Source organism: Pseudonaja textilis, chromosome 10 (genome assembly GCF_049901715.1).
Source record: "Pseudonaja textilis isolate UNSWEBS1 chromosome 10, rPseTex1.2, whole genome shotgun sequence".
Taxonomy (NCBI): domain Eukaryota; kingdom Metazoa; phylum Chordata; class Lepidosauria; order Squamata; family Elapidae; genus Pseudonaja; species Pseudonaja textilis.
The window spans coordinates 5,395,994-5,422,124 of NC_141999.1; the positions used below are offsets into that span (position 1 = coordinate 5,395,994).

Here is a 26,131-nt window from a genome sequence, read left to right on the forward strand (position 1 = left end):
GTATAAATTAATAGGGCTAAACAGAAGCATTTGTACAACCAGGGTTGACTTCTTAATGGTATTTTAACTGTGGGTCTCTAACTTTTGTCCAACATAGATTTTCCTTGCCTCCCCCACTTTTCAGTTTAGACATACACATGCATACTCTCATACCTTTATGATCCAGTAAAGTTATATAATGAAAGTCATCATTTCAGTCATAAATGTAGCACACATTACTGGTAATAATATCATTAGGTGATATATGGCCTTACCAATACTGCACGCTAAGGGATGCTGATTATATTGAACCAAGTCAATCAAAGTTGTGAAAAGAGATTAGAGTGAAGTTAGGGACTTAAAATGGTATTTTGATGGAAGTTTCTGGAGAAGACAAAGTCATAGAATTGTGAGGTTCACCCCTGACATTTATCCTTCACTTAAAATTACCCCAATGTTCTCCAGTTTCCACAAATGTCCACTATTGCCTCCATAAAATATCCATAGCTCTGATTTCACTTCCTTCCAAACAGTTCCCCTCAGCAATTGTTCTGATGATGTTTAATCAGATCCCCAAATAAGTTTCTTTGGAATTATTCATCCTTAGCAACACTTTACTTGGCTAATCTCATGAAGTACATGAGATCTCCTCAGTACATGGATGGAAAAACCACCAGGAAATTCCAGAACTAAGGGTAAATTGAAAAGTTCAAAAAGCATTATAGAAAGAGATCTCATATCACTTCCATACTGTTCCCAAAGAACTACATAGTTGAGTTTGACTTAAAAGAATTTCAGTTTAAATGTGGCAGAGGCAAAGTTAATTCACTTCCTTTTTTTAACCCAGAAAGTTGAAAGTTATGGTGAGCAAGGCTAAACTTTTAATTTAAGGAGAAAAAATAACCAGAACAGTGGAAAACATTTTCAATATATTGATATGCTCTCAAGTCAATACGACTTCTCCTAGAGATTAGAAGAAATTATACTGCCAACATGCATCTTTGGAGGTTAGAAACATCATTAGGGGTTCGTGTTAGATTCACCTTCCGGGTATGACTCAAAGAAAGGACAGAAGGAGATAGTTAGATTCCCCTGACCCAATTGTTTTGCATAATTGTTAATCTAAGAATTTAAATGCTTTGATATTGGTATACTTTGTTCATCCTCAAAGTTAGAAATATTCAATTTGAAGCACTCCAGTTATTGTAGAACTACAAATCCCCAGAATCTTTCACCATAAAGTCATGCTTCTTATCGATACTGATAGTTGCAGTACAGCAACTTTGGGGATAGCTCTCATCTAACTCTGCTGTGAGTCAAAACCAAAACATCAATTTTACCCTTATATTATTACATTTAAAACCCAAATCTATACGCTTTCTGATTCTTTCTCTATATTTCTCAATCTTTTGGCTTTCTAACCCTTCAGAGTGCAAATAATTTGGGACTCTAAAAAGCAAACCGGAATTATAAAGCAAGCCACAAAAATCTCAGTGGAATAAAGTTGCTCTTGTTCTCTCAGTAAAATAATCAAAACATAATTTCTTCCAATTAAATATTAGTTCATTCATTTACAGAATAACACCATTAATGTATTTATGACACATTTAGGCATGTCCCTGCCTCAATTTTGATTGCTTTTCATTAAGTAATTAAAAAAAATTACTTTATTCCAAGAATGGCTTGTTTAATTTTGAGGAACTCTTTGCCAAACCTTTCATAATTGCTTTGATAAAGGTGGACTAATTAAAGTTCATATGAAATCAGGACCAGAATAAAACATCCACCGTGAAAATGTTAATGGTGAAATGATTGTTGTTTCTCTTCTGGGAAATTCAGAAGAACTATTACAGGTTCTCCTTTCTTGTACTACCAAACAAAGGTAGCAAACACAAAAGAAGTGAAAAATAGATTCAGATACTGTTCTGTGTCTGTTTATGAAATTTTTCCATAGCAGCTCCTTCTTTGAGGCCAGGTGTGACCCCAAAAATGATAAAGACAAGTCCTTTTTCTGAGGAAAATGGGACAGGAAAGTCCTAATTTTTATTAACAGTATTTAAGAAGTCTATTGATTGTGAATGTTTTATTGCACTTTAAAAAAAATAATATCGTAAAATATATAAAAAATAAGTAGAGAACAGAAAGAAATAAACAAATCATATATGTACATCTTTTACACTTTTCCCATTGAGTAATTATCATCTATTTTTTTTTCTCTTTGTTCCATTTAAACCCAATTTGAGAATATTTCTTCTTTCTGAAAAACGTTTCCAGTCATTCAAAAAAAAAAAAAAAAGATCTTATGGTTCTTTTATTGCAATTTTAGGGATTAAGTTTAGTTTAGTTTTTGGAAGCCACCCCAAGTCACACAAATGTGCAGGATCCATGGGGATGTAAGAAAAAATGTAATTCACATTTTTAAAAATGTATTTTAGTGGGATTTTTTCACGGCAATGGTTGGGAAATATATATGAGTAATAAGAAGCAAAGGTCAACTTTTCCCATTTCCTCCACTTTAATTTTTTTTATAGATGTAGAGCAGCATTTCTCAACCTTAGCAATACTAAGTTCAGTGGTGGTATTCGGCCAGTTCACACCAGGTCGGGCAAACCGGTAGCAAGAATTTAGCATGGGTCACCAAACCAGTAGTAAGTTCTGGTTGGCCACGCCGGTCACCCTCCTGCCCGATGCTTGCTTACCCCGTCCGCCTGACATTTGCCTAAGGTATTTCTTTTTTTCCGTCCCGACAATCAGCTGTACATTGATCAGGTGTGCTGGGATTCCCCTTGCTGAGGCCCAGGAAGGCAAAAAATGGAGCGAGGAGTTCAGCCTCCTCCTCCATTTTTTGCCTTCCAGAGCCCCAGAGGAGCAACCCCCCCCCCCGAGGCTCTTCTGAGGCTAGGAAGCTCAAAAATGGATGGGGGCTGCAAAAAAGCAAAAAAAAAAAAAAGCCACACCCACCTAGTCACATGGCCACACCCAAGCCATGCCCACAGAACTGGTAGTAAAAATTTTTGAATCCCACCACTGGTATGGTACTGGTACTTCACAGTTATGTCATCTCTATATGACCATGAAAGAATGGTTCCCGGTTATAAACCAACATTGTACTTTAGATGGATCAAAATAATTTCCTATGACAATGGCAATGTCTCTCAGCAGAGTACTTGTCTAGAAATTAGTTATGTAAGCAGTGATTATTTCCTGAATAACAATAACCTCAATTTAGCCATATTGAAATAAACAACATTATTTCTCATTCAGCAATTCTCACTTTAAGAAAGTATAATCCACAGCGCAAAAAGTTTTATGGTGAACTGAAAAGCTGGATTGTAGTGTTTATAAAATGAAACAATTGCAAACAAAATTAGTTGACTTGCAATAAATAACGGCTTTTGGTTTTACGCACCATAGTATTACTTCGAGATTAGCATGATGTATTCTTTCTCAATACAGCTATAATTAATAATAAATACCCTTTGCTAAATTAATTACTACAAAAAGTGCAAGCCGTAACCCTGAATGCGATTCAATTTACAGCACAATTTGGTTCATGTTTATTCAGTAGCAAATTGCATTAATCCAAGACTTCAGACTCAGTGACCGAAAGGGGGGGTGAAAGGAAGGAATTAATTAAACAACAAAACCAAAGCCAACAAAATTTAAAAAAAAATCCCAAACAGGCTAGGTAACTTTTCTATGGGAAAAATAATGAGATACATTTCTAGTTTTAGAATACCAGAAAAAATGTAAGTCAAGAAGGAACATTTTCTTATCAGCTTACCCCTGCTTTATGCAATGAAGATCGGACTTCTTTTGCACTCCCTACTCACCAGAATATCGGATCCGGAAACCCTTTCTGCTGTAGGCATGATCAGAGGACCAGTGGAGATAGGCTCTGTTTCCTGAAGTGGTCACCAGCAGTGGTGCAGAGTAATTTCCACTTAGAGACAGTAACAGTGAACTTTGACCTGAAGGCCCTTTAGAAACATCAGAAAAGGAGAGCATGAGCCCATGAAAAGCCTTAATTTACTTTACTTTACTTTATGGTCATTGCACCTCATACAATAAAATTAAATGCCATCTTCAGTGTACATTATAACTATAAAATAAAACACAAATATACATCCTTCACCCAGGAGTTGGATTCTACCAGTTCGCACCTATTCGCTAGAACCGGTTGTTAACATTCTAAGCAGTTTGGAGAACCAGTTGTTAGAAGAAATTACTGGCCTAATCCTGTAAGGAAGGCAGGAAGGAAACATTCTGGTTTTGCTTACAGAAACTGCCTCTCTGTTAACCCTTATTACATTCTTGGCAGGACTAGACTTTCTGTCTCTGGAACGTCTCTGGAGTTTTTTCCCCTCCTTTGCTGGTACTTTGTTTGTGTGGAGTGACCATTCAAAATTACAATGGCACTGAAAAAAAGTGACTTATGACCATTTTTCACACTTACGACTGTTGCAGCATCCCCACAGTCATGAGAGGCCAGGCGAGGAGATGTGTGCCTCTTGATGTGAGTGATGTTGAGTCGGCCACGTCGAGGCAGTAACATGACCACCAAGCCATGTCCACCAATTAAGCCATGCCCACAGAATCGGTTGTTAAAAAATTTGAATCACACCCCTGCCTTCACCTTCTATACAATTGAACTGAAAACCCCTGATATTGCATTAATATTGCACATGGGATGTATTGTATAATTGGTTAAATAATAGATGCAGAGATTAGTATTTAATAATGAACGAAGATTAACAAAATAGAAATAAATACAGATATATTGAAATATGTAAGAATAAACAATGTAAGCAATACCACAATGGGAGTGTATGCGAATATAGTTTAAAATGCACAGAATAAATGCAATAGCGTATTATGATATAAATAAGAAAATAATAGTTATAATCATGATGTATAACAATATGTAATCAAAAGAGATTATACTGTATGATAGTCACAATTAGAATATATACTATGATGTAAAAAAAAGAGAAGACTTGATATAACCAGTACAATGACGTTGTAAAATTGGAACTGTGATGAATAATAATGAAAAATGTACAATAAACATATTTTTTTTAAAAGAAATGTGAGAATCTATTTATTTCTTCTTAGTTGTTTATTTCCTGATCTTATAACTCATACTTTTGGAGTGAACTCAGAAGGATCAGTAGAATCTCCTCTTATTTAATCTCTGCAACAAGAATCCTGGTAAGAAAGGTTGGGATAAGAAAGACTAACTCAAGACAATTAAATCAATTGTATATACTAATCGGTTCACTTGTAAAGTTCTTTTTACCTGGATTTGGCCACTGTTGGAGAAAATCTCCTGACGTGATATTCCAAGCATCATTTTGCACTTAGCCTAATGAAAGTAGTACAAATCTACTTGGTGTGGAATTTTCCAGTTCACTACCAATTTTGCTAGGTGGCAATCCCCATAAACCTGAGACCACTCTGGATTCTAGTTAAATTTATGGGGGGTGGGGTGGGGTGTTTATGGAGTCGGGGAAGGTTATATAAAAGATCAGAGAGATATAAAAGACCAGAGATGGCTGCAACAGCCTTCTTTTCTTACAAGTTTCCAAACCCCAGAATTAAGAAATGCTGAATACAGACGTTTCTTTCTGCTGTCCTAATATAACAGTAACTGACAAGAGAAATCCTTCCTAATCAATCTTCATAACTATGAATAAATTCATCCAGTGAAACTAACAATGAGCTTAGCAAGAGACCATGATTTGCAAGATAATCATTTGTTAGGGAGAATCTGGAAAGAAGGACCCTGAGAACTAAATGCCGTTTTCTCCAACATGAAAGGAAAAAGTATAGAAAGCAAAAAGGTGAAGGAAGAAGGGACAATTGCTTGTAAGGCTGAAGAAGGACACTTTACATTAAAGTTTACAGCCTTCTAACCTAGAGGCCCTGGCAGGTAATCTCCAAAGTTAAATACGCAGAAGGTGAAATAATATGTTCTTTTCTACTGTCAATCACTTTAGTTGGGTAATCATGTCTTTTAGCAACATGGAATCAGAAAAAACGTTTTATTTACTCTTATGCTTATACTACATTTTCCTCTCCACAGGGCAATTGATGTCTTATCTATAGAGGAGTAGCCTAATGCATGATGCTACCAATCATATAATTCATGATTAATAATACTGGTGGTGATCACCTGATATTGTTTTCTCTAGCACTGATGATGTCACTAGTTTGGGTAAGGACCTCTCATTTCAATTCTGAGCTACAAATATTCTTCTCTATCGGTTGCTTTCTCTTTCCCACTGGGTCAAATTCTAGTAGCTACAATACTGCAGTGTGATTCCTGCCCTGTTCCCTTTCCACCACCTTCCACCCCTAAAGGATACCATGTAGCTTAAGCAATCTTTCTTCTGGTAACCTACCCACCCCACCACACAATCTCATCTCCAAAACCATCCAATATTTATGACTTACCATCAAATATCCCAAACTCATCATACTTCTTCTCACTCAAGAAATATTCAACAGTGAAAGTGATGTTGTACTCGGGTTCCACTGCTATCATCCAAGAGCAAGTTTGGAAGTGAGGATAGCTGCCTGTGAAGGATGGGCTCAGGATCACTCCTGTGGACTCACGGAGGACCTCATTCATTGGACAGTGAACTGATTGAGACACACACAAAAAAGCAAGGCACAGACTGTCACTCTATGTCACTGTGAAAGAAAATTAGTCATAGAGCTGTTAACTAGGCTCAGAAGATAGAGGAATCTGGCTAACTCATCTAGCAGGATCTCAGCACTGAAGTCTAGTAAATTCTGGAAGTTAGTCCACAGATTGGTGAAGATTGCCTGTTTTGGTTCATACTAATTCACCAGGGCTCTACGAGAAGTATTTCCCATCACCTATTTGACTATTTAACTGGGGGAAACAGTTCTGTTGCATCTTCCTCTAAATTAGCAATAGACTTTGATTCCATGATTATCTTAGGACCTTTTAAAACTTAGTATTCATCCTTGTCTCTACTGGGTTTGTGAGTATGAGATGGATTGCCATATTGCTTCTGAAAAGAAAATATCATTTGCACAAATATAAACTATGTACTGAAATCAAGAAAATGATCTGTTGTGGCACCTATGCCATGTTTACTTTAGGTTTTCTTTCTAGAATAAAGCCTGGGTCTCCTTTAGAAGCTGAAGATGCAGACTGATTTATTTTTTGGCAATAAATAACAATCATCATCATCTCTATCATTTTTTATAGGAATAGTCTTTTTAACACCTTTTCTGGGTATCCACAGCATAGGTCTTAATATATCTATTTGTCTTTCTGTATATTCAGTATTAAATAGCAAGATATCCATATACTGTATTACTTACTCCCTGCCATGAGTTCTGGGATTTTTTTGCACTTTCATCAAAGTCACTGACCTTCACAAGTTGGGGGAGGGCCTTCAAATTGGAGGTGGGTACCAAGCCTGCATGTCAGGATCTCATTTCCAACCAAGGTGAAACCAGGAAGACATTGATACCTAATAATATCACCTAAGGAAAGGAACAAAGAGGATCCAGCTGTTTTTCCAAGAGTTCAGAAAGACATATTTTGAATAAGACTCATCAGATGGATCATGATTATAAGTGAACTAGATGTGAGGAAGAAGATCAGGATCTCATAAAGTTAATCAAAGCAAGGGGAGAAGAAAAAGCATGTGGACTAAAAGTGCGATTCTCAAATTGTTATCTTTCCAAATGGGAAAGACCATCTGCTATTAAATGAAAGCATGTATGTTTTGTCTCATGGTCCAGAAAGTCATTTAGAGTCAAGTTTCCCAACTGCATGGATTTCAACTTCCAGAATTCCCCGGCTAGCAAGTTGTGGCTGCACATCTTAAAGTTGCCAAAGTGGAAGTTAAAATTGGAAACGTTACTTTAAACTAGTGTCAGTGATTTGAATTAATCAAAAGACATGTCAAGGGAAATAGGAGGTGGAAGAGGATATAGTGCATCGGCCCTATCACGGCTTCATGCTCTGGCAAATTTTTATCTGATATCTTTGCAGCATACTTGGTGGTGTCATTAGGGAGAAATCTTTAGCCAAATTACTTTGCAAATTTCTCCCAGGCGTGTAGCACTACACATCAGAAAAGCCTTGTTATCTGCTACCTCTATTCTCTTGTGAAGCACTTCCAGTTATCCCCTTGTCTTCATTAATCTTTCAAATCTTTCAAACTCTGTATCTGTCTGGTGTGGAGGTAAAGATCTACCCTTATGCACCACTAAATGCAGTGGGAGAATTCTAACTTGTGGATAACATCTATTTTGTATACTCAAATTACTATTTTATTTTATTTTTTTGACTGACAAGTTGAAAAGTCCATCCTGTCTTGCTAATTTTCTGCTTGAAGAGTGAAGATGGTGCTGTATTCTGGTCCCGCTGCTATCATTCAAGTGAGGATAACTTCGTTTTAAGCAAAGTGGAGTGCTGAAAATCCCACCCACTTTTGATGTGAAAATCAGAGTTTCAAATCAGGGATGAGCTGCTTTAGCTTCAAAATCAGAGATGAAGTGCCTGAATATTAGCTGATCTCCCAAGAGCTAATAAAACTAGGACCTGGTTAGTACTGTATTTGGTAGGGAGACCACCAGGAAATCCAAGGGTTGCAAGTCCAGAAAATTTGAAAAAAATATATAAAAAAACCCAACCCAATGGCAAACAGCTATTCTGAATATCTTCCATATTGTTGCCAGGAGTCGAGCATGCCTCAAGAGGGGCTTTGTGGATTATAATCATATGAGGGACAATGCTGGTTCTAATCTCTGTGATCTTCCTGGATTGAAGCATTCACTCCTCAGGTAAATTTCTTATAAAAGCTTCTTATAAAAGCTAATCCTGACTTTCATTTTAAGCTTCCTCCTCTTATCCACAGCAGATAAAGGCATTGATAGAAGAGGCAGAGTTAATGCAGTTGTTGTTTGTTCTCTTTTATGTGATTCTAGCTGCAACCAGTAGATTCCTGGCACTTACAATAAATAAGGAATAGAGACTTCACTGTGCTAGGATGCTGAACTGCATGTGGCAAGAACAGGAATTTTATTTACTTAATTATTGCAAATAAGTTATGGGTACCTACTTCAGGCAGTGAATTAGGACTGGCATGAGAATAGTGGGAACACTATCCTTCTGTGATTTATACCACCTGACTACATCCAAAGAAAATACTAGCAAAATCATGCATGTAATACCTATATTGTAATCTTCATTCTCAGTGATGATTTCAGCATTAGGTACCATAGTTGGTGGTTGGCACTTAGAAAGTTGATAGGCTGGAAAGAGAAATAAATAAATTAAGCACATGAGAGTACCAAATCTCTAGCTATGGGACTTTTATATCTTTGTATTATAGATCCTCTGCAAAAGTTGGAATCACTTGTTGAGATAGGTGGCCATACAAATTGAATGGATGAGTAAATAAATAATGAACAAAGAGAGAAGCAAGAAGCTCAATCTCTGGAAAATCAATTCCACAAAAAACAGAACCTGCTCCCTGGGTGGTGGTGGTGAAACCAATTTTCTCCTTTTTGTAGCCTTCTGTGGTTCAACATTTTGAAGATTCATTGGGCCTCAAGGATATTTTTTTTCAGAAGAAATACATTCTTTTTTTATGTTGTAAGTCAAACATGTTTCTTATTCCTTGGTTACACCAACTACACAGTTGTTCACCCAGCATTTGAATTTATTTGTGTCTCTGTTCACACAATTTGAATTAAATGGGTTATTGAATTAACCCATTTGCTTGATTTGCACAATACCTGGGATCTCAAACTCAACGGGCAGAGTGAAGCTACAAAAAGTATTTCTAATCTTAACAATAATCAATGCATGCAGCCCTTGGCTTCTAATCAATTTGATTAAACATCCTGTGCAAACCCAACCAGAGGGATAAGGGCTACTTATTGGTCCAAATTAGTGGTTTTTATGCTGCATCAGGCACAGTGGTATGGCAGAGAAAGCACCTGATAAACCTTAGTTGAATACATAAGCAATATCCAATATCACTGCTGCATGCAATAGGTTACAAAACAAGTGTGACAACAAACCCTTGTCCCACAGTGAACTGTACACACCATAGAAGTGGATGGCAAAGAGGCCTCCATTGGCTGCATCACTATGAAACTTCATCAGAGCATGGTTGGAAGAGCTTTGGATAGCTTTCTTCACGGAATGTCCCGTGAAAACCCCCAACTGGGGAGCTGTCTCTTGAGAACCATCCCTGAAGAGAAAGGGAAAGAAATACAAAAGAAAAGATACATTTAAGAATGGGAGCATTATGGATCATAGTTTGTACATCACTCAGGTTATTGGCGGAAGACAATTCCAACTGAGATTTTTAAAAGGGCTGACAATCCTCTTGATGCAACAGCCAGATGATGCTTGGAAGGCCAATCAGGCACTCCCAGTGGGTCCATCTGGCTGAAGGATCCACAAAGTTCTCCTGATACAAGCCACAAGACCTATAAAAGGCCCTTGTTCCTACTCTATTTTATTTGGAAGATCTGTCTAGCTATGCACTTGAAGATGTCTCGATTCCCAGCCTAGAAATACAATATATAAAAAACAAAAATAATTTGTATATACTTACATATACATAACCTTTGTTAAGTAGTTTTAGTTTGCAATAAATTGTAACTAATGAAAAAAATACAAAATACATTCTAGCATTCTAGCATTGCCACCCCAGCTTTTGCTATGCAAAATGGTTCCTAAACACTAAATAATGGAAAGACTTTATAACTGAAAGGGTATAAGCATAATCCAGCACAGAGGATAAGTAACACAATGCAACACTTCAATGTGAAAGCAACACTGCAGCTCTTCCTATTCACACCTCGATCTCTCTCTGGTCACGAGCCTGCTTCCTCTAGTAGACTTCTGATCTAGAGGTTGGTGGATCCTCACTGGACCTCAGAGCCATGAAAATGAGAGTAGACAATAGCTGTTGTTTACTGGCAACAGGGCATCTTTCCAAGTTTCTCCATGATATCCATTTTCCAAATCAAACAATTTCATTACTGCCATTTCATTATCACTATCTCTCTCCAGATGCTCATTGATACTTCAAAGTTCTTTAGGGAGCAAACTGAAATGTTCCCTTTCCTCCAGGGATTTGGAGGAAAAGATTTTCCAATTTGATGTCTTTTTGTATTATATATGTTATTGTCCTGGGTCTGCTGCCACCAAGTTTCCTAATCCCAGCTTGGGCAGTTTCCCTTGAGGTAAGTGAAAAACTGATATCTCCAGACTTCTCATGATGAGAGGATCTCTCATCATCTTCTAAGGGTAAGAGAACATAGCTATGACAGGGTTATAGCAATACCTACTGAAAAAGCTGGTCTCAGAGGGAGCCCTCAACTCCAAGTGCCACTCACCAGACAGTGATGAAGTCATTGTACGGCTCTGTTTGCAGCAAGGTAAAGTTGAGGTAGATGCCATATCCGGATGACACCGCAAATAGCCATGTACAGTCCTGGGAATTGGGATACTGCTTGGGAAATCCGGGGGAGTAGATCGTTCCATTTTGGGCAGTCATGTTTCCTCCACAGGGAACTGTATGCAATTGACCACAAAAAGACATTAAGAGCTACTAAATATGAGTACTTGCAGAATAGTGGTGGTATGATTTTAGTATCATTTGATCTATTTTAAAGTCCTCCAAACTGCTATTACCATAATCTATACCATGGCTGTCAATCTTGCAGCCCATGGGACCAAATGCATCATGGACTGGCCGTGCCCATGCCCGATTTAGTGAAGGGGGAAAAGTCATGATACATCATGTGATGATGCCGTGACGATGCAAGTTTGACACTCCTGATCTATACAATATTTTTTAATCTTGGCCACTTGAAGATGTATGAACCTCAACTCCAGAATTCCCTAGCCAACACTCTTCTCTGTACAGGCAGCGGGGAGAAAGAATACCCAATTCAGCTGAGCAGGGAAGATTACTTAAACATAAAACAAGCCCTTAACCCCTTTCAGGTTAAAGGAATCTTTTCAAAACCTGGTAAGTCTCCCTTAATCAGTTAACTGTGCATTGTGAATTTTGCCAAATTGTCTTGCCTGGGACAACTGTGGTTGTTAAAAGGGGCTACTATATAGCTCAGTGTATGAAGAAAGTTATAAGTCATGGGAAGCCTTCTTCTGACAAACCAAAGTTTCCTCCAATGAGGGTGTGAAGAGAAAATATATGAACCTGTGGATGAAGCAAATTTAGCAAAGTTCAGCATTACTACACTTCTATTCAATACTGTTTTCTGGGAAAGCCACCAAGAGCAAATGTCCACATGAAAGGAATACTGAGAGAAGCATGCACAAAGATGGAGGTGAACAGATACAACAGTCATACTCAAATCAAAGCTGTGGAAAAGAAGAGATTTGTCACTCCACAAAGGAGCAGAAATTAAAAGGCATTGACATTATAATTAATGGTACCTAAGTACTGTGGAAGCAATAAAGCTGAATTAATAGTGGTATACTTCTAAGTGAAACAGAAATCAATAAAGGGCAAAGACCAACCAGTTCAGGTTTGTAGCCAGAAATGTGTAGTGGTCCTGGTGCTGAAGGATAGGTAAACTATATGTATGGAAACAAATGAATTATGATGCCTCTTGCCAAATACCAACAAGTCAGGTATACACATTTAATATGTATGTGTTATATCTCAGGCATGCTAATTCAGTGTGTTATTTTCTCTTTTGTTTCCTTAATAATCAATCCCCTTCCAAGAAAAGTCTCAATAAAGTCATACCTTCACACCTGGGCAATGGGTGGTCCCAGTTCCTATTGGTTCCATGTTGGCAGGTTAAGACTGGTTGTCCAATCAGCTGATAGCCAGGGAGGCACTCAAAAGAGATGGATTGCCCCACACTATAACCTGCTCCTCTTACTATGCCATTGGCAAAGGGCTCAGGATCTGGGCACTCCTGGAGTTCGTAAGCTGGATATCATAAAATACAAACATGGCAATGGATTTAAAACCAGTTATTCCTTCCTTCAGAAATGCTTTACCTTCAGATGTCTTATAGGGAAAGACTATTAGTCAGCATTGGAGCACATGCTCATAGTGAAGGGCAGAAGAGTAACTGAGGATGGAAAACATCCTAACTTGAAACCTTGGAGGAAGTTAACAATCAGCAATAACAATAGTGGGCAAGTTGTATAATCCCTCCTATACACTTAATTTTGTTTACAAGTCTTCTCTAGTCAATCTGCAGGATTTCCAATAGGGTACTCTTCTCCAGATTCCCCCCAAAATTGCTTTCAATGATAAGAGATGGTAGCCTAGAGAGCTCTTTCTTTCCTCCCTAAATGACCAAAGGTCTAACTTGGTATAAGACAATTTACTTAGTTCCAATGTTCTCTCAGCTGAACCATATTGGTGGTAACTGATCTCCAATCTTTAAGCACAAGCTGCTTAGCAACCAAAGCTGAGCTATGAAACCAAGCTGCATGTAACTGCATCAGTTTCTGGAATCCATCCAAATACAGTATTATATAAATACGAGGACCAATAAATTGATAGATGTTGCTCAGAAGTTCATCCTACCAGAGCAGCGATACTTGGCAACTTTAAGACTTGTGGACTTCAACTCCCAGAATTCTGCAGCCAGCTATGCATAGCTGACTAGAGAATTCCGGGAGTTGAAGTCCACAAGTCTTAAAGTTGCCAAGTTTGGGGACCCCTGCCTCAAATGATCAATTTTCCATGATCTATTCCTGCCGGTAGAGTCATCCCTTGTCATATGGGCTGATTTACAAGATTAGTTTGCTCTGCCAATCATCATCCTAGCCAGGTGAAAATACCATGGTTTTATGGTATCTTACTACTTAGATTGCTGTAATACATTCTAAGTTGTGATAATTTTGTATAGACAGTCTTTGACTAATGATTGGACCTATCTAGGTGGTACTTACAACCCAGACTTGAGTTTCAACAGTCACTCTTCCTGCAACCTCTTGACCACACTTCAGATGTTCAACAACTGGATCTCACAGCCATTTGCAGTGCCCTGTGGTCACTGCGTTTTACAATGGTGTCACTGAAAACCAGCATTTACTTCTGGTTTTCTGCAAAATAGTGCCAACGGCAATATATTGGTCTGCTTAATGTCCACAGAATTCACTTAACTACAGATTCACTTAACAATCATGGTGAATCGTTCAATGATTGCTGCAAAACATGTCCCAAAATCAGGTCAGTCATATGCTCGGCACATTTTATGACTGTCAAAAGTTATGACTCTGATGGACAGGCTCCATTACACTATTAGTTCAATGACTACCTGTAGTCAATCCAGAATCTTCAGTCTGCCCAAAAGAGAGCAGTCAGATTAATAATTGCACAACAATATAATCATACTATGCCAATATAGTACCAACTTCACTGTTTCTCGGTTCATTTCCAAGTCCAATTTAAATTTCTGGTACTAATTGCTAAACGCATTCACATAAATTAAATTGTATGGATTTCATTGCATATCATGCTGTTCATAAATATTGCACTGAACATTTTGATTATAGACTTGTATATAGCTGAAATAATTAAAAATGATGCTGGTTTGATATGTGTATATGTCTGCATGAAATAAATTTGAAAGTGAGCATGGAGAGGGATATTATTAGAAGATTGAGAGCAAGAAAGAAAAATCTTGACTGGCATATGGCAGCACATTACAAAACAACAGACACTGGGTGTTTTGAATTTTATTATTAAATCTGGAATATTCCTTCTGTCGAAAAGCATGCTGAAATTCTGAATCTTTCTTTTTGAGCTATTTTCTCAAAACTAGCACCAGAGAGATTTTCCTGCATTCTTTATTTATAAATAGCAGTACTCATTCAAAAGAGTTTTCTTTTGAAACTGATTTCAAATAACTTTAGTGAGTTTTTCATGTACTTCATGGGGTTAGTTTTGTACGTGTGTGAATGAAATTTATTTTATTCTCTCTAACAAATCTGAAGGCTTCTTGACCTTTTTCTTGAGTTCCCATCTAATCCGTAACATAACTGGGGGACCTTTCAGCAGTACTGCAGCCATTACTGCTAATGAAAATCCTTAGCAGAGGGCTAGAAATTACTGAAGAATTTCTGATTCCTCTAGAGAAATTCAAAGAAGCCATTCTCTGGTTCTTTACCTACAGATCTGATGATAATTTTACAAAACTATTCCTGCTCAACTCTGTTTAAAATGTGCTTTTGGGGCTTCTCCTGATCAGTGGGCCTCCATGAAACATGTCAAAACCTGCAAAACGGTAGTCACAATGTTGCAAAGCCTCAGCACTTTGTATGTGCATTTTCATTCACACATACAAATGTTGATTTGATTGATTGCAATGTCCTACCCACCATCTTGCAGATTTTGATAACTCTCCACACCTGCTCTTGAGCAAGATGGTCAGATGAAAGAGGATCCACAGAAAGTTCTACAAAATATACTGGCATAAAAGCAGCCTTCAAGAAGTCATTCAACACTTCCTTATCCCTGGAAGAACAAAGGAATGAAAAAGAAACTCCTGAATGAATAAAGTCCTGTCTTTATTCTCATTGGTATAAGAAGAGACAGCTCTTTTCTTTATATTTTTTTTCAGCTTTGGATAACCTTTTTCTTAATGTCATTGACTTCAATTTGAATGGGTAATTGGGAAACGGATGACCATTTGGCAGGCATAACATTAATGAGAGAGCCTTAACTTTTTCTTTACCTGATAAAAGTCTGGCATACAACACTGCAAATACAATTAAGAAATAAAAGTAGTCCTTGACTTATGACTACAATTGAGCCCCACATTTTTGTTAAGTAATTTTTACCCATTTTATAACCTTTCTTGCCATAGTTGTTAAGTGAATCATCACAGTTGATAAGTTGGTAACCCAGTTGTTAAGTGAATCTGATTTTCCCATTGAGTTTCCTTGCAAGAAGGTCACAAAATGTGATCCCATGACCCTGGGACACAACAACAGTCATAAATATGAACAGGTTGCCAACCATCTGAATTTTGATCACATGATCATGGGGATTCTGCAAAGGTTGTAACTGTGAAAAATGGTCATAACTCTTCAGTACCATTGTAGCATTAAATGGCCACTAAACGAACTGTTGTAAGTTGAGGACTACCTGTAATAATATCTGTAACCAGAAAAGGAAAACTTTTGTTGCACTGAAGTAGAAATACAAAAAGCTAAAGAATAGTCTTGTTGCTAGGAGGAATTTGTCTGATGTAGTAATTTAGAGGTCTCTGAGCACCAAGCAAATTAAGGTTGGGTTGAATTCTTAGGTATATCATTAGTATCTCCTGGGAAATACATTGTGGATTAACTTGTTAAATTTGGCAGGCTACTAGGATTTAGCAAGACTACTAGGCAAAACAAGAATTTCCATTATACCCTAAAAGTATTGCTTTCAAGAAATACAGTAGTTTTGTAGCATTCATCACACTTGAAAAGTGCCCCAAAGACAATGGACTTGTTCCATTCTTAGCCTTCTCAGCTTCCTGCTCCTTACCTTGATATTCTACTTTAAAACCAGGCTTGTTCTGTGAGTGGTCACTGTGGAAATATAAGGTGGTTTCGTGTGACGTGGAAAGAAGAGAGCCTGGGAGGTCGGTCCCACTAAATCGGCTGATGATATTACTGGTATCATATGGCCCATTGCGAATTTCAACAAAATCATGATTAGGTTCAGTGGAAAAGTTTAAGAACTGGAGATGAGCACCTGCACATGGCAGAGAAAGTGAGAGAAAGGAGATTTCGTTAACTGAATTGCTTCTGTGTTTGATTAACTTTCCATCATTCTTCCCCAAAGTACAACATGAAGAATTCTCAAGGTTTCCGACTAAGATCTTTCATAGACAATATTGTACAGTGTGGTAGGTGCCAGAAGATTATCAGTATTACTCCTAGTGATAACCTGAACAAGTCCCCGCAATTTTCTTGCTAACATTTTTAGAAGTGGTTTTATCTTGCCTTCTTCATCCTAGGGCTGAGAGAGACATATTGGACCAAAGTCATCAGGTGGTTTAGGATTAGAAACGACAGTCTTCCTGATTCTAGGCCAGTATCTGTAACCACTATAAATCAACCTGGTTCTCACATATGTATTGCTTCATAAATGCCATTTAGGTACATTTTGTGCCCTTGGAGCCCTGGAGCTCTATAACACCAGCCCTGATTTAGAAATAAAAGATGAAACATCACCAGAAAGCACACTCAGAGGACCTAGACAGCTACTTTCTTTGTATTTAGTATTTTACTTTCTAAAACAATGTATTTATTCCTGGCTTCCTTGTCACTCAATAAGGTCTAGTCCAATGTACCTCTTGACTATTCCATTGCTATAATTCTGGAGGGCTCCTCTGTTTTTGGCTAATAGCAATTTTTCTCCTGGTAGGTAGTGGATCTCAAGTGGCCAATCCCATTTCATATTTACTTTGCTTTGCTTTGCTATACTTCACTTTTAGGCTACCTATGACCAAAGTACATGGGTGAAGCGTAAACAGCAACGGGATTGCTAATTTGACACCATCACCAAATGCATTGTGACTTACTTTGAAAGAATGGGGATACAGAAGGATGTGGTGGAGAACTGTAGTTTGAGGGGCAGGAAATGGATTTGCAGCAAGATTTCCCTTGCCTGGATCATGGAGAACTAGCCTCTCATGGATTGCCTACCATTTTTCCTCCAGTACCATCAGCTAGTCATTTGGATTTTGCATGTTGAATTTAACAGGGACAATTAGATAAGACAATATCCTCACTACTGAGAAGGAGACAGAGAAGAAGAAGAAAGAAAGAGAAGAAAGAAGGAGGAGAAGAAGCCTACACTGAATCCAAATCTTAAAAAAAGTGCTCACCAACTTGCATTGGAAGGGATATAGCATTCATTAAAAAACTCATTACATTTTACGACCAAATTTAAAAATGGTTCATCAGCTTCTGGATCGAGTGTTATTTTTGACTTTGAAATGGTTGTGCATGAAATTATTTTTATTATGATAATTATTTATTTAACAGAACCAACTAAAACAAGTACAGAATAATATATTAAAACAGAACAATGTCTATGTTCTTAAAAACTGAAAAAGTATCATTGGCATATTTAAAGTTGCACAGAAAATAATGTTTGTTACCAATATGGCCCTCAGATAAAACAACAGGGTCAGATATGAGTTGAATGTTCCTACTTTCAATATTAATAACAGTCAAAAATCCATAATCATGTTAAAGAAAAAGGCCATTTCAAAAAAGCATTTTAGGAAGAAATTTATCTGAATATATTTGTGTGAATGTATTCATGCTAAAGTGGGATGAGAATCCAAAATGCCTTGTAATGGTTAAGTTTTTTGACGGGGAGATGATGGTAGTGAAGAGACCTTCTACCTCATTATTCTGGGCCAAACTCATGTAATTAATCTATTTCCTTAAACAACCATACAAAATGGAAAATTCTGGATCCAGAATGTTATGTTCTGGAACAAGCTAAACTGAGAGTTCCAGGATTGGTCTATGCGTTCTTGGAAGGGTATCACCTGGAACATGAAGGAAAAAATGGTTTTCTGGAGGTAAAATAAAAATTTCAAAGAAAAAAATGAAATATTCCAGATAACTATTATATGCACATAACTATTTCCATTTGCTTTAAAATGTCATTATTATGAATGTTTCCCAATTATCTGCAGGAAATCTGGAAGATTCTTGAAAGAAGATGGAATACATATCCAATTGCTGGTTGAAGATTTCGAATGTGAAGATTTTGCCAAAGGAATTCTAGAAAAGATGAAGTGGTACTATCTGAACTGCTGCCTCCCCAGTATTACATTTGTTTTCTTCTACTCTGCTAGCTTTCGTTAAATAAAAGTCAAAATGCTTTCTCTTTAAAATATTTGTTCATTCATTCTTCCACCCCATCCATCCATCCATCCATCCATCCATCTATCCATCCATTCATTCATTTATTCATACCAAGGAGATCGGGGTTGGCTTATCCTGGATCAAGCCATGAAAAGTATCTGAAAAGAGAAATCTGAGATGGGAAGGATGCTGTGATTTTCTTACCAAATCCTACAGTAAAGGATATCTTCCAGGTACAATCACTGTTGCTAGGGTAGTTTCCAGGAAAGCCGGGGCTCAGGATGACACCTTCCATCTCTTCCAAGATTCCGCCACACTGGGCTGTTAAAATTACAATAAAGCAGTTGGTCATAAACTATTCAGATGTCTTTGTCTTTGTGCTGAGTGACTGTTAGGACCACGGAAGAAAGAGGTGATGGATGGGCACTGGATTGATTGCTGAAGGTTCGGTGTACCCCATCAAGAACATATTTAAAAAGATTAATAGGGGATGCCAAATCCATTGCTAGACAGATTGAATTATGTTCAACTAAGTCAGGCATAGCAAGTGGTTCATCGATTTGCATGTTAATCCAAACCCTTCACCAAATGTGCAAATTCTTTATTTGAAATTTAAAATGAAGTCATAATATACTGAAATAGAATTTAGAATGCAGGCGACATCCTCAGGGAGCTATATTTCATGAATGAAGCCTGGGGGTTGATTCCAGTTCTTGGTCCTCATTTGTTCACCCTCCAAGTGGAACTAACAAGATGGCGTCACCTAATATTGTGTCAAAATTTATCACACTATTTTTTTTCACACCAACTCGGAGTGGAGTGGTGGGTCCATGAAGGACGGTTGCTAAAAAAATCAATATGGTGGCCACAACTGCACACTGGAAGCCCTGCCCTTTTTAATATGTGTTACAAGTAAAAAAGGGGGGTATGGACTTGATCTTATGATCATTGCTGTGGCTGCCATTTGACTTTTTAAAGCCACTCTATGAATATCCCTCCCAAACAGATAAATTTCTATTCTAGGGACCATGGGACCATTTCCTTTCCCACCATGTGCTACCCATATGCCAACAAGGTAACTTATGGAGGTTATGCTTTCCTGTTCTCGACTCCTAGATTTGGGTCAATTTTCCATCTTCAATTGTATATCTATAATGGGAAGAAGAAATAACTTTGAGGGACAGAAGAAGAGCCGCAGGCAAAACAATGATTGGATAAAAGAAAATTGAGTCCAGAGTGAACTTGTAATCTGAGAAAGTAAGTGTCTCAGGCTTGACCTTCCCTTGTTCTCATGAAGATCAAGCATATTCAGACTTGTAAGATTCTGTTACTGAAGCCTTATAATAAAAATAGTATTAGCATTCATAACGTTGGTTTTCTAGTCTAGTATACCTTGAAGGGCTCACAATATCCAGCATGACTTCTTGGACTATAATAGACATCTAGCTCCCTTCCATTTAGTCCAAAACAGAACCTAGAGGACTATACTTTTAATCCACCCTGACATTTGACAGCACAGATTCCCTTCATTACATGAATTTTTCCCCCTGCTGATTCTATTGCTTTCTAATTTCATGCCTCCTGATGTCTGTTTAAATGAAACTCCTTCTCAATTATTTAAAAAAGGGGAACATCTGGATAAAAGAAGACAGGAAATCTCTAGTCAGTCCATTTTGTAGGGACACGGTAGCTGTTTATCAAAACTTGATTGCTTCTGTCTTTTGGAATGTGACACAACAATATTTATATCTCTCTATTATCATTTTTTTTTCAGCAAGAAAGGAAAGGAAAGCATAGTGTCAAAGGGTATTTCTTATTCAGGAGGTGCAACCAGAAAATCAGGCATACTGATGCAACAAATTAAGCACTCTGTTTCTAAAAGGAGGCAGTAAAAACAAACACATGCAATTTTTTATTTAGGTGTTTTATAACCATAGAACATAAAATAACAATGTTGGAAGAGACTTTTGAGATATTCTAGTCCAACCTTTTGCTCAAGCAGGAGGTCCTATACTATTCCAAACAAATGGCTGTTCAATCTCGTCTTAAAAACCTCCAGGGATGGAGCAAGCCTTTTCACTTGTTCTCACTATCAGGAAATTCTTCCTTAGTTCTAGGTTGGATCTCCTTTTAATGATCTTCTCCATTGTTAATTCTTATCCTACCCTCAGATGCTTTGAAGAACAGGTCGACTCCCTTTTTTCTGTGACAGCCCCTTAAGTGGGTCTATGACAATTCATCATGGCCAACTCGCAATGGCCAACTCATCACAGTCAACTTCCTGTAACCAAATCACTGCAGGACAACTCGCCTGTCAGATCCGTGTATCTGTCATTTCTTCAGTGGAAGAAGAAAAGTGGGGGAGGCTGGTAAAGAAATCCTTTCTTGATGTAACCTGAATATATTTACTCTTATATCGAATTTGTATAACCCACACATGATACAATGGAGGGAGAAAAGCCAGATGGCCGGAACCTATCACCTCTGAGAAGCACAGCCAGGAGATGAGAAGGTCATAAAAATTCCACAGTGAGATTGTACTTTGGGAATCTCTTGAATAGTTTGTTCTAAAAAGGGGGTAGGGGGGAAATTAGGTATGCCCTTGGAAACTGTGAAAAAGATTGTTCCTTACAAAAGGGGTGGGGAGGAAATAACATACTGGCTTTTGTTTCACTAATACACATTGAGATAAGGGCAGGGGTTCTAAACTCCCTTATCTGTCCTTGTATGCCTGAGAGACCTCAGACGCTGCTTTGAACTCCTACATGAATTGTCTCATCTCAATAAAGGATTCCTTTTTGATACGTTTTGATACGTTTTCAGAAGTTCATTCTAGATGAGTGAATGGGAAAAGTTCTGTAGCCTGACATCACCATAGCCAACTTGTCACAGGACAATTCAATGTAGCACAAGAATTACACTAATATCAAAGAAATAGTGGAACAGAATCATTAAAGAAAGGATGCAAAAGGAGGGACAAAATGAAATATGAATGGCAAAAATTAAAATAATTTTTATTTATTTTAAATAATTAAATAGAATTGTTAAATTGTCTCATGGTGAGTTGTCCCATGGTGAGTTGGTCGTAGCGAGTTGGCTATGGCAAGTTGTCCCATTTTTCCCTCAAGTACTGGAAAACTGCTATCATGTCATCTCTAGTTCTTCTCTTTGTTAGGGTAGACATAACTAGTTCCCTCAATCATTCATCATACAGTTTATCCTCCAGGCCCCTTATCATCTTTGTTGCTTTTTTCTGCACTCTTTCTAGGATCTCAATATCTTTTCATAGTGAGCAGAATTGGGTTCATCAATCCACAACATTACAAATGAAAAGACAATTTAGCTTTCTCTCTGTACATCAATATATTTTACTTTAAGAAATATTGAACATTATATGATGCATAAAAAATAGCCAGACATTGTGCAAAAGTAAAAGAAGGATGGGTAAAATTGAAGCAGTGTGTGGACAACCATTCCAGTTTTGAGACTATTGTTCCCATTTTCTGTTTCTTTTCTTCTCTCAAAACAGGAGATTTTCTGCTTCTTTTCTTCCCCAAAACAGGAGATTTCCAAAAAAGGTAAATAGGGTTGATAGAAGTGATATTCTGCATGGGAGTTTTAAAATTAAACCATGGGGCACATGTACTTTAATTCTGAGGAAACTGCGAGATCAGGAATATCTCTAAGATGTACTAAAAAAACCCTCAGGATTACGATGATGGAATCTCTGCCTTTTTAAAAGAGAAAAATAGAGAAATTATCATCATTGAAGAGTGACATGCAAAGTTTGATGTGATATGTGTGTATGTGATTGTTCTATCTTTTACTGTTCAATGAAAATTGTTTTAGTTTTTGATTGGGAGTCATCCAGAGTTTATTATAAGATAGGCAGCTATATATATATATGTTTTAAATAAACAAAACATAAAATAAAACCTGTCAGCATTCTTCCTGGCTTCTTAAGTTTCTTGAAATCTCAAGAGATATGTCAGAGAGAATTCCTCCTCTTTTTTTTTTTTTATAGATTTGTGCAACGAGGTTTCCTTGTTCAGAATGATAAAATAATGAATAATGGAAACATCAAGACCAGGAAAAGCACCATATATACTAACTCAAATGACAAAACAAAATTTAAAAAAGTATTAAGAGAAACATTGCTTCTGCTTTCTTCCCCTTATTCCCCAGAGGATTCAGAATTTATTTTAAATTTCTCTCTGAATGGGAATATTTTGTAGCTTACTACATACTGGGTGTCAAATTTCACTCCTGCAATTCAATGTATTGTGCAATTCAATGCAAGTGTATGTTCAATGTCACATCTATTGTGGATCAATGTTTTGAAAGTCACTAAGGGTTTACTGCATGTGGGGAAAATGACTTGCAAGACCTCATCTTTTAAGCTGATCTGTCACTTGTTCCTTTGCTCAAAATCGGGCAAGGGTTTTTATACTAACACTGATTCAGCTGTTTTATGCTAATATTGATTCAACTGTTTCCATGTTCGTGGAACAGAGGTCTGCAGGCAGACAAAATAAAAACGTTCGATGAAGTGCAAATAAGGGGGAGGCCACCTTCAATTACTGTTTGTAACTGAGTGGAACAAAATGTTTGTGGGCTGAACATGGGAAAAGAGACACAGGATACAACACAAATAGAAAAGAACAGAAGACAGAAGACAAAAATATATTAAAACATGATATCCCTTTTGAAATAACACTTTTTGGTGAACACTAGCTTGGTTCATAGGAAACACCAAGATCTAAAACACAATTGCCACATTCACATAAGTGTAAATCAATAAATCAAGGATATTATACTTATAAAAAGTTTGTGTGGTTTACACGGCATGCTAAAAATGGTTGTCCCAAAGGTGCTTTTTTCAAGAGGCAACTGGATTTCTTTGTTTTTCCTTGAACACATTTTGCTTCTCATCCAAGAAGCTTCTTCACTTCTGAAGAACTGAACTGAACTGAAGAAGCTTCTTGGATGAGAAGTGAAACATCTTCAAGAAAAAGCAAAGAAAGCTCAGTTGCTTCTTGAAAAAAGCACCTTTGGGACAACCATCCCCTGGATGACTGAGACTCTCTAAAGACATTTAAAAATAGTTTAGTTTTGAGAACATACTCTACCACAAGCTATCCAAACCCATTTTAGCTTAGCCTGGCATGTTGGGTTAACACAACCCTTAGAAAGTACTTCCTTTAGGCTGGAAGAGACAATGGCGATCATCTGGAAATTACAAAAATGAATGACTATTTCACGGCAAGATCAATGGTTCGCCTCCTGTTTCCACTTCCCACTGTTGCTTTTATTCCTGTCGCAGAGAACAATTATTCTGACCAGAAAAAAAAATGAAGCTTTCAAAGTACTACCCTAACTTCATGTCCTGCATCAAGTTGATTATTATTATTCCAAAATTATTATTTTTAACAAATCCACAAAGCCAATAGGAAAACCAGAGAGAATCACAATTGCAGCAAAATATTAAGTCATTAAGGTCAGAACAGGCTCCTACATGCACGTACAGATAACTGCTAGAAAAAGCCTCTATTTATTGGCTACGGAGTATACAACCTGGAATAAAGTATTTAGATGATGAGTTTCATTACCTTAAACTGGGGAGATCATACCTTTTATAGGAGACAGACTGACTATTCTCGTCCTTGCATAAATCACTGAAGATCTAGTCTAACAGATGTTCTTTGGGTATTGTTTGTAATCTTGGCAAGATAGCAATCACATTCATCTATTACTGACCTCATTCCTATCTGGGAAAAGACACTTATTTGTGGCATCTTTGTTTTCTACAGACAAGAGGTGGCTAAAATTGAGCACAAAAGCTTACAAGATAGCTTGCTGTTTTAAAGAGAGATGAGAGAATATGAATACAGCATTAGATGAGAATACAGTTTCACAAAAGAAGCATTTCTTCAACATTCAGATGCTCACTAATATGTGAGAGAACAGTGGAACATCAGAAAGTAACATGAATAATTAAATGTTACAGATAAAGTACTCAACATATAACAAGGATTATCATAGCTGGAATTTTTCTTTCTCAAAGCACACACACACACACACACACACACACACACACACACACACACACACACACAAACACACACACACACACACACACACACACACACACACAGAGTCCTCAGTCCAAGGCTTGGATCAGATATGCCAAGGAAAGACTGCAACACATGGTTGCAGTGCCCTGTTCATTCCTCCTCTTCCTAATAAGAGTCAATTTTTGGTTAGACAGGGTAGAACTTGGGAAACCATAAGTTCTAGTTCTCCATTGGGCTTTTAATCCAACCCACCTTTCATGATGAAAAAGGTGGTGGGGCCATTTATTTTTGAAATGTTCAAAAATAAAGCTCAGCTATTAAATAATTAAATAGCCTCGTTACTGAGGAAGGAAGGAAGGAAGAAAAGGGGAGGAGATGGGAGGGGAAGGGAGAGAAAAAGAAAGGAAAGAAGTGAGGTAGAAAAGGGAGGGGAGAAAGAAGAGAGGGAGGAAAGAAGACAGGTGGGAGAGAGAGAAAAAGGTGGGAGGAAGGTGAGTCCTTGGCAAGGAACTAAATAAACTTTTACCTATACAAAGTGGAGGAGGATAGTTCCAGCGTCGCACAGTTCCTGGCATGCAGGAAATATGAGAGTGCCCCTGAAGCACAGGCAGAAAGAAAGAAAGAAAGAAAAAACCATTAGCAAGTAGGAAGCAAAAAGGAATTGAGAAACAAGCCAAATGGAAAGGATAGTCAGGGTACCTATCTCAGCCAAATAACATTCTTTAGCAAAGAATGGAAGCGATACATACTACAGCCTGGAATTCTAAGATAAGATAGCTTTCTTTCATTAATGAGCAAAACATCAAGAAAAGAGCTAAAGGTACACTCAAAAACGAAAATAGACAAAAGACAAACAAATTTTAAAAAAGAAAATATTGTACACTGATGTGTCTGTATATGTGTGTCTACACACACACACACACACACACACACACAAATACACACAACTTTATGGATAAATATGAGATGCTCAAAAAAAGTGCAATAATAGTATTGAATATGGGTATTGAAAGTGTTTCTACCCAAAATGACATTTATCAGGAAAATGTATTATGAAAAAAGTGTTAATTATATTTAAGAAATGTTACAATATGGTACAAATATAAATAATTTTGAACACACAGTACCTTGCTTTAATTCTGGAAAGTTTAACTCTACAGTTCTAGTGTTTTATTTTGCATTAATTTTTCAG

At 37.3% G+C, this 26,131-nt stretch overlaps 1 protein-coding gene across 2 annotated transcripts in view; it reads right to left on the bottom strand.

Moving 5' to 3' along the window:
* Positions 1–26,131, bottom strand: part of CSMD2 (CUB and Sushi multiple domains 2) — a 635,577-nt gene that overhangs the window by 87,017 nt on the left and 522,429 nt on the right. For both annotated transcript variants that reach the window (XM_087939569.1, XM_026702685.2), the window contains 10 exons: positions 25,466–25,535; positions 19,070–19,186; positions 16,521–16,730; positions 12,768–12,956; positions 11,386–11,563; positions 10,084–10,229; positions 9,202–9,282; positions 7,390–7,503; positions 6,436–6,624; positions 3,813–3,959 (listed from right to left, as the gene is read on the bottom strand). In XM_087939569.1, coding sequence (XP_087795695.1) covers positions 3,813–3,959; positions 6,436–6,624; positions 7,390–7,503; positions 9,202–9,282; positions 10,084–10,229; positions 11,386–11,563; positions 12,768–12,956; positions 16,521–16,730; positions 19,070–19,186; positions 25,466–25,535 — 1,441 coding nt within the window. The remainder of the gene's footprint in view (positions 1–3,812; positions 3,960–6,435; positions 6,625–7,389; positions 7,504–9,201; positions 9,283–10,083; positions 10,230–11,385; positions 11,564–12,767; positions 12,957–16,520; positions 16,731–19,069; positions 19,187–25,465; positions 25,536–26,131) is intronic.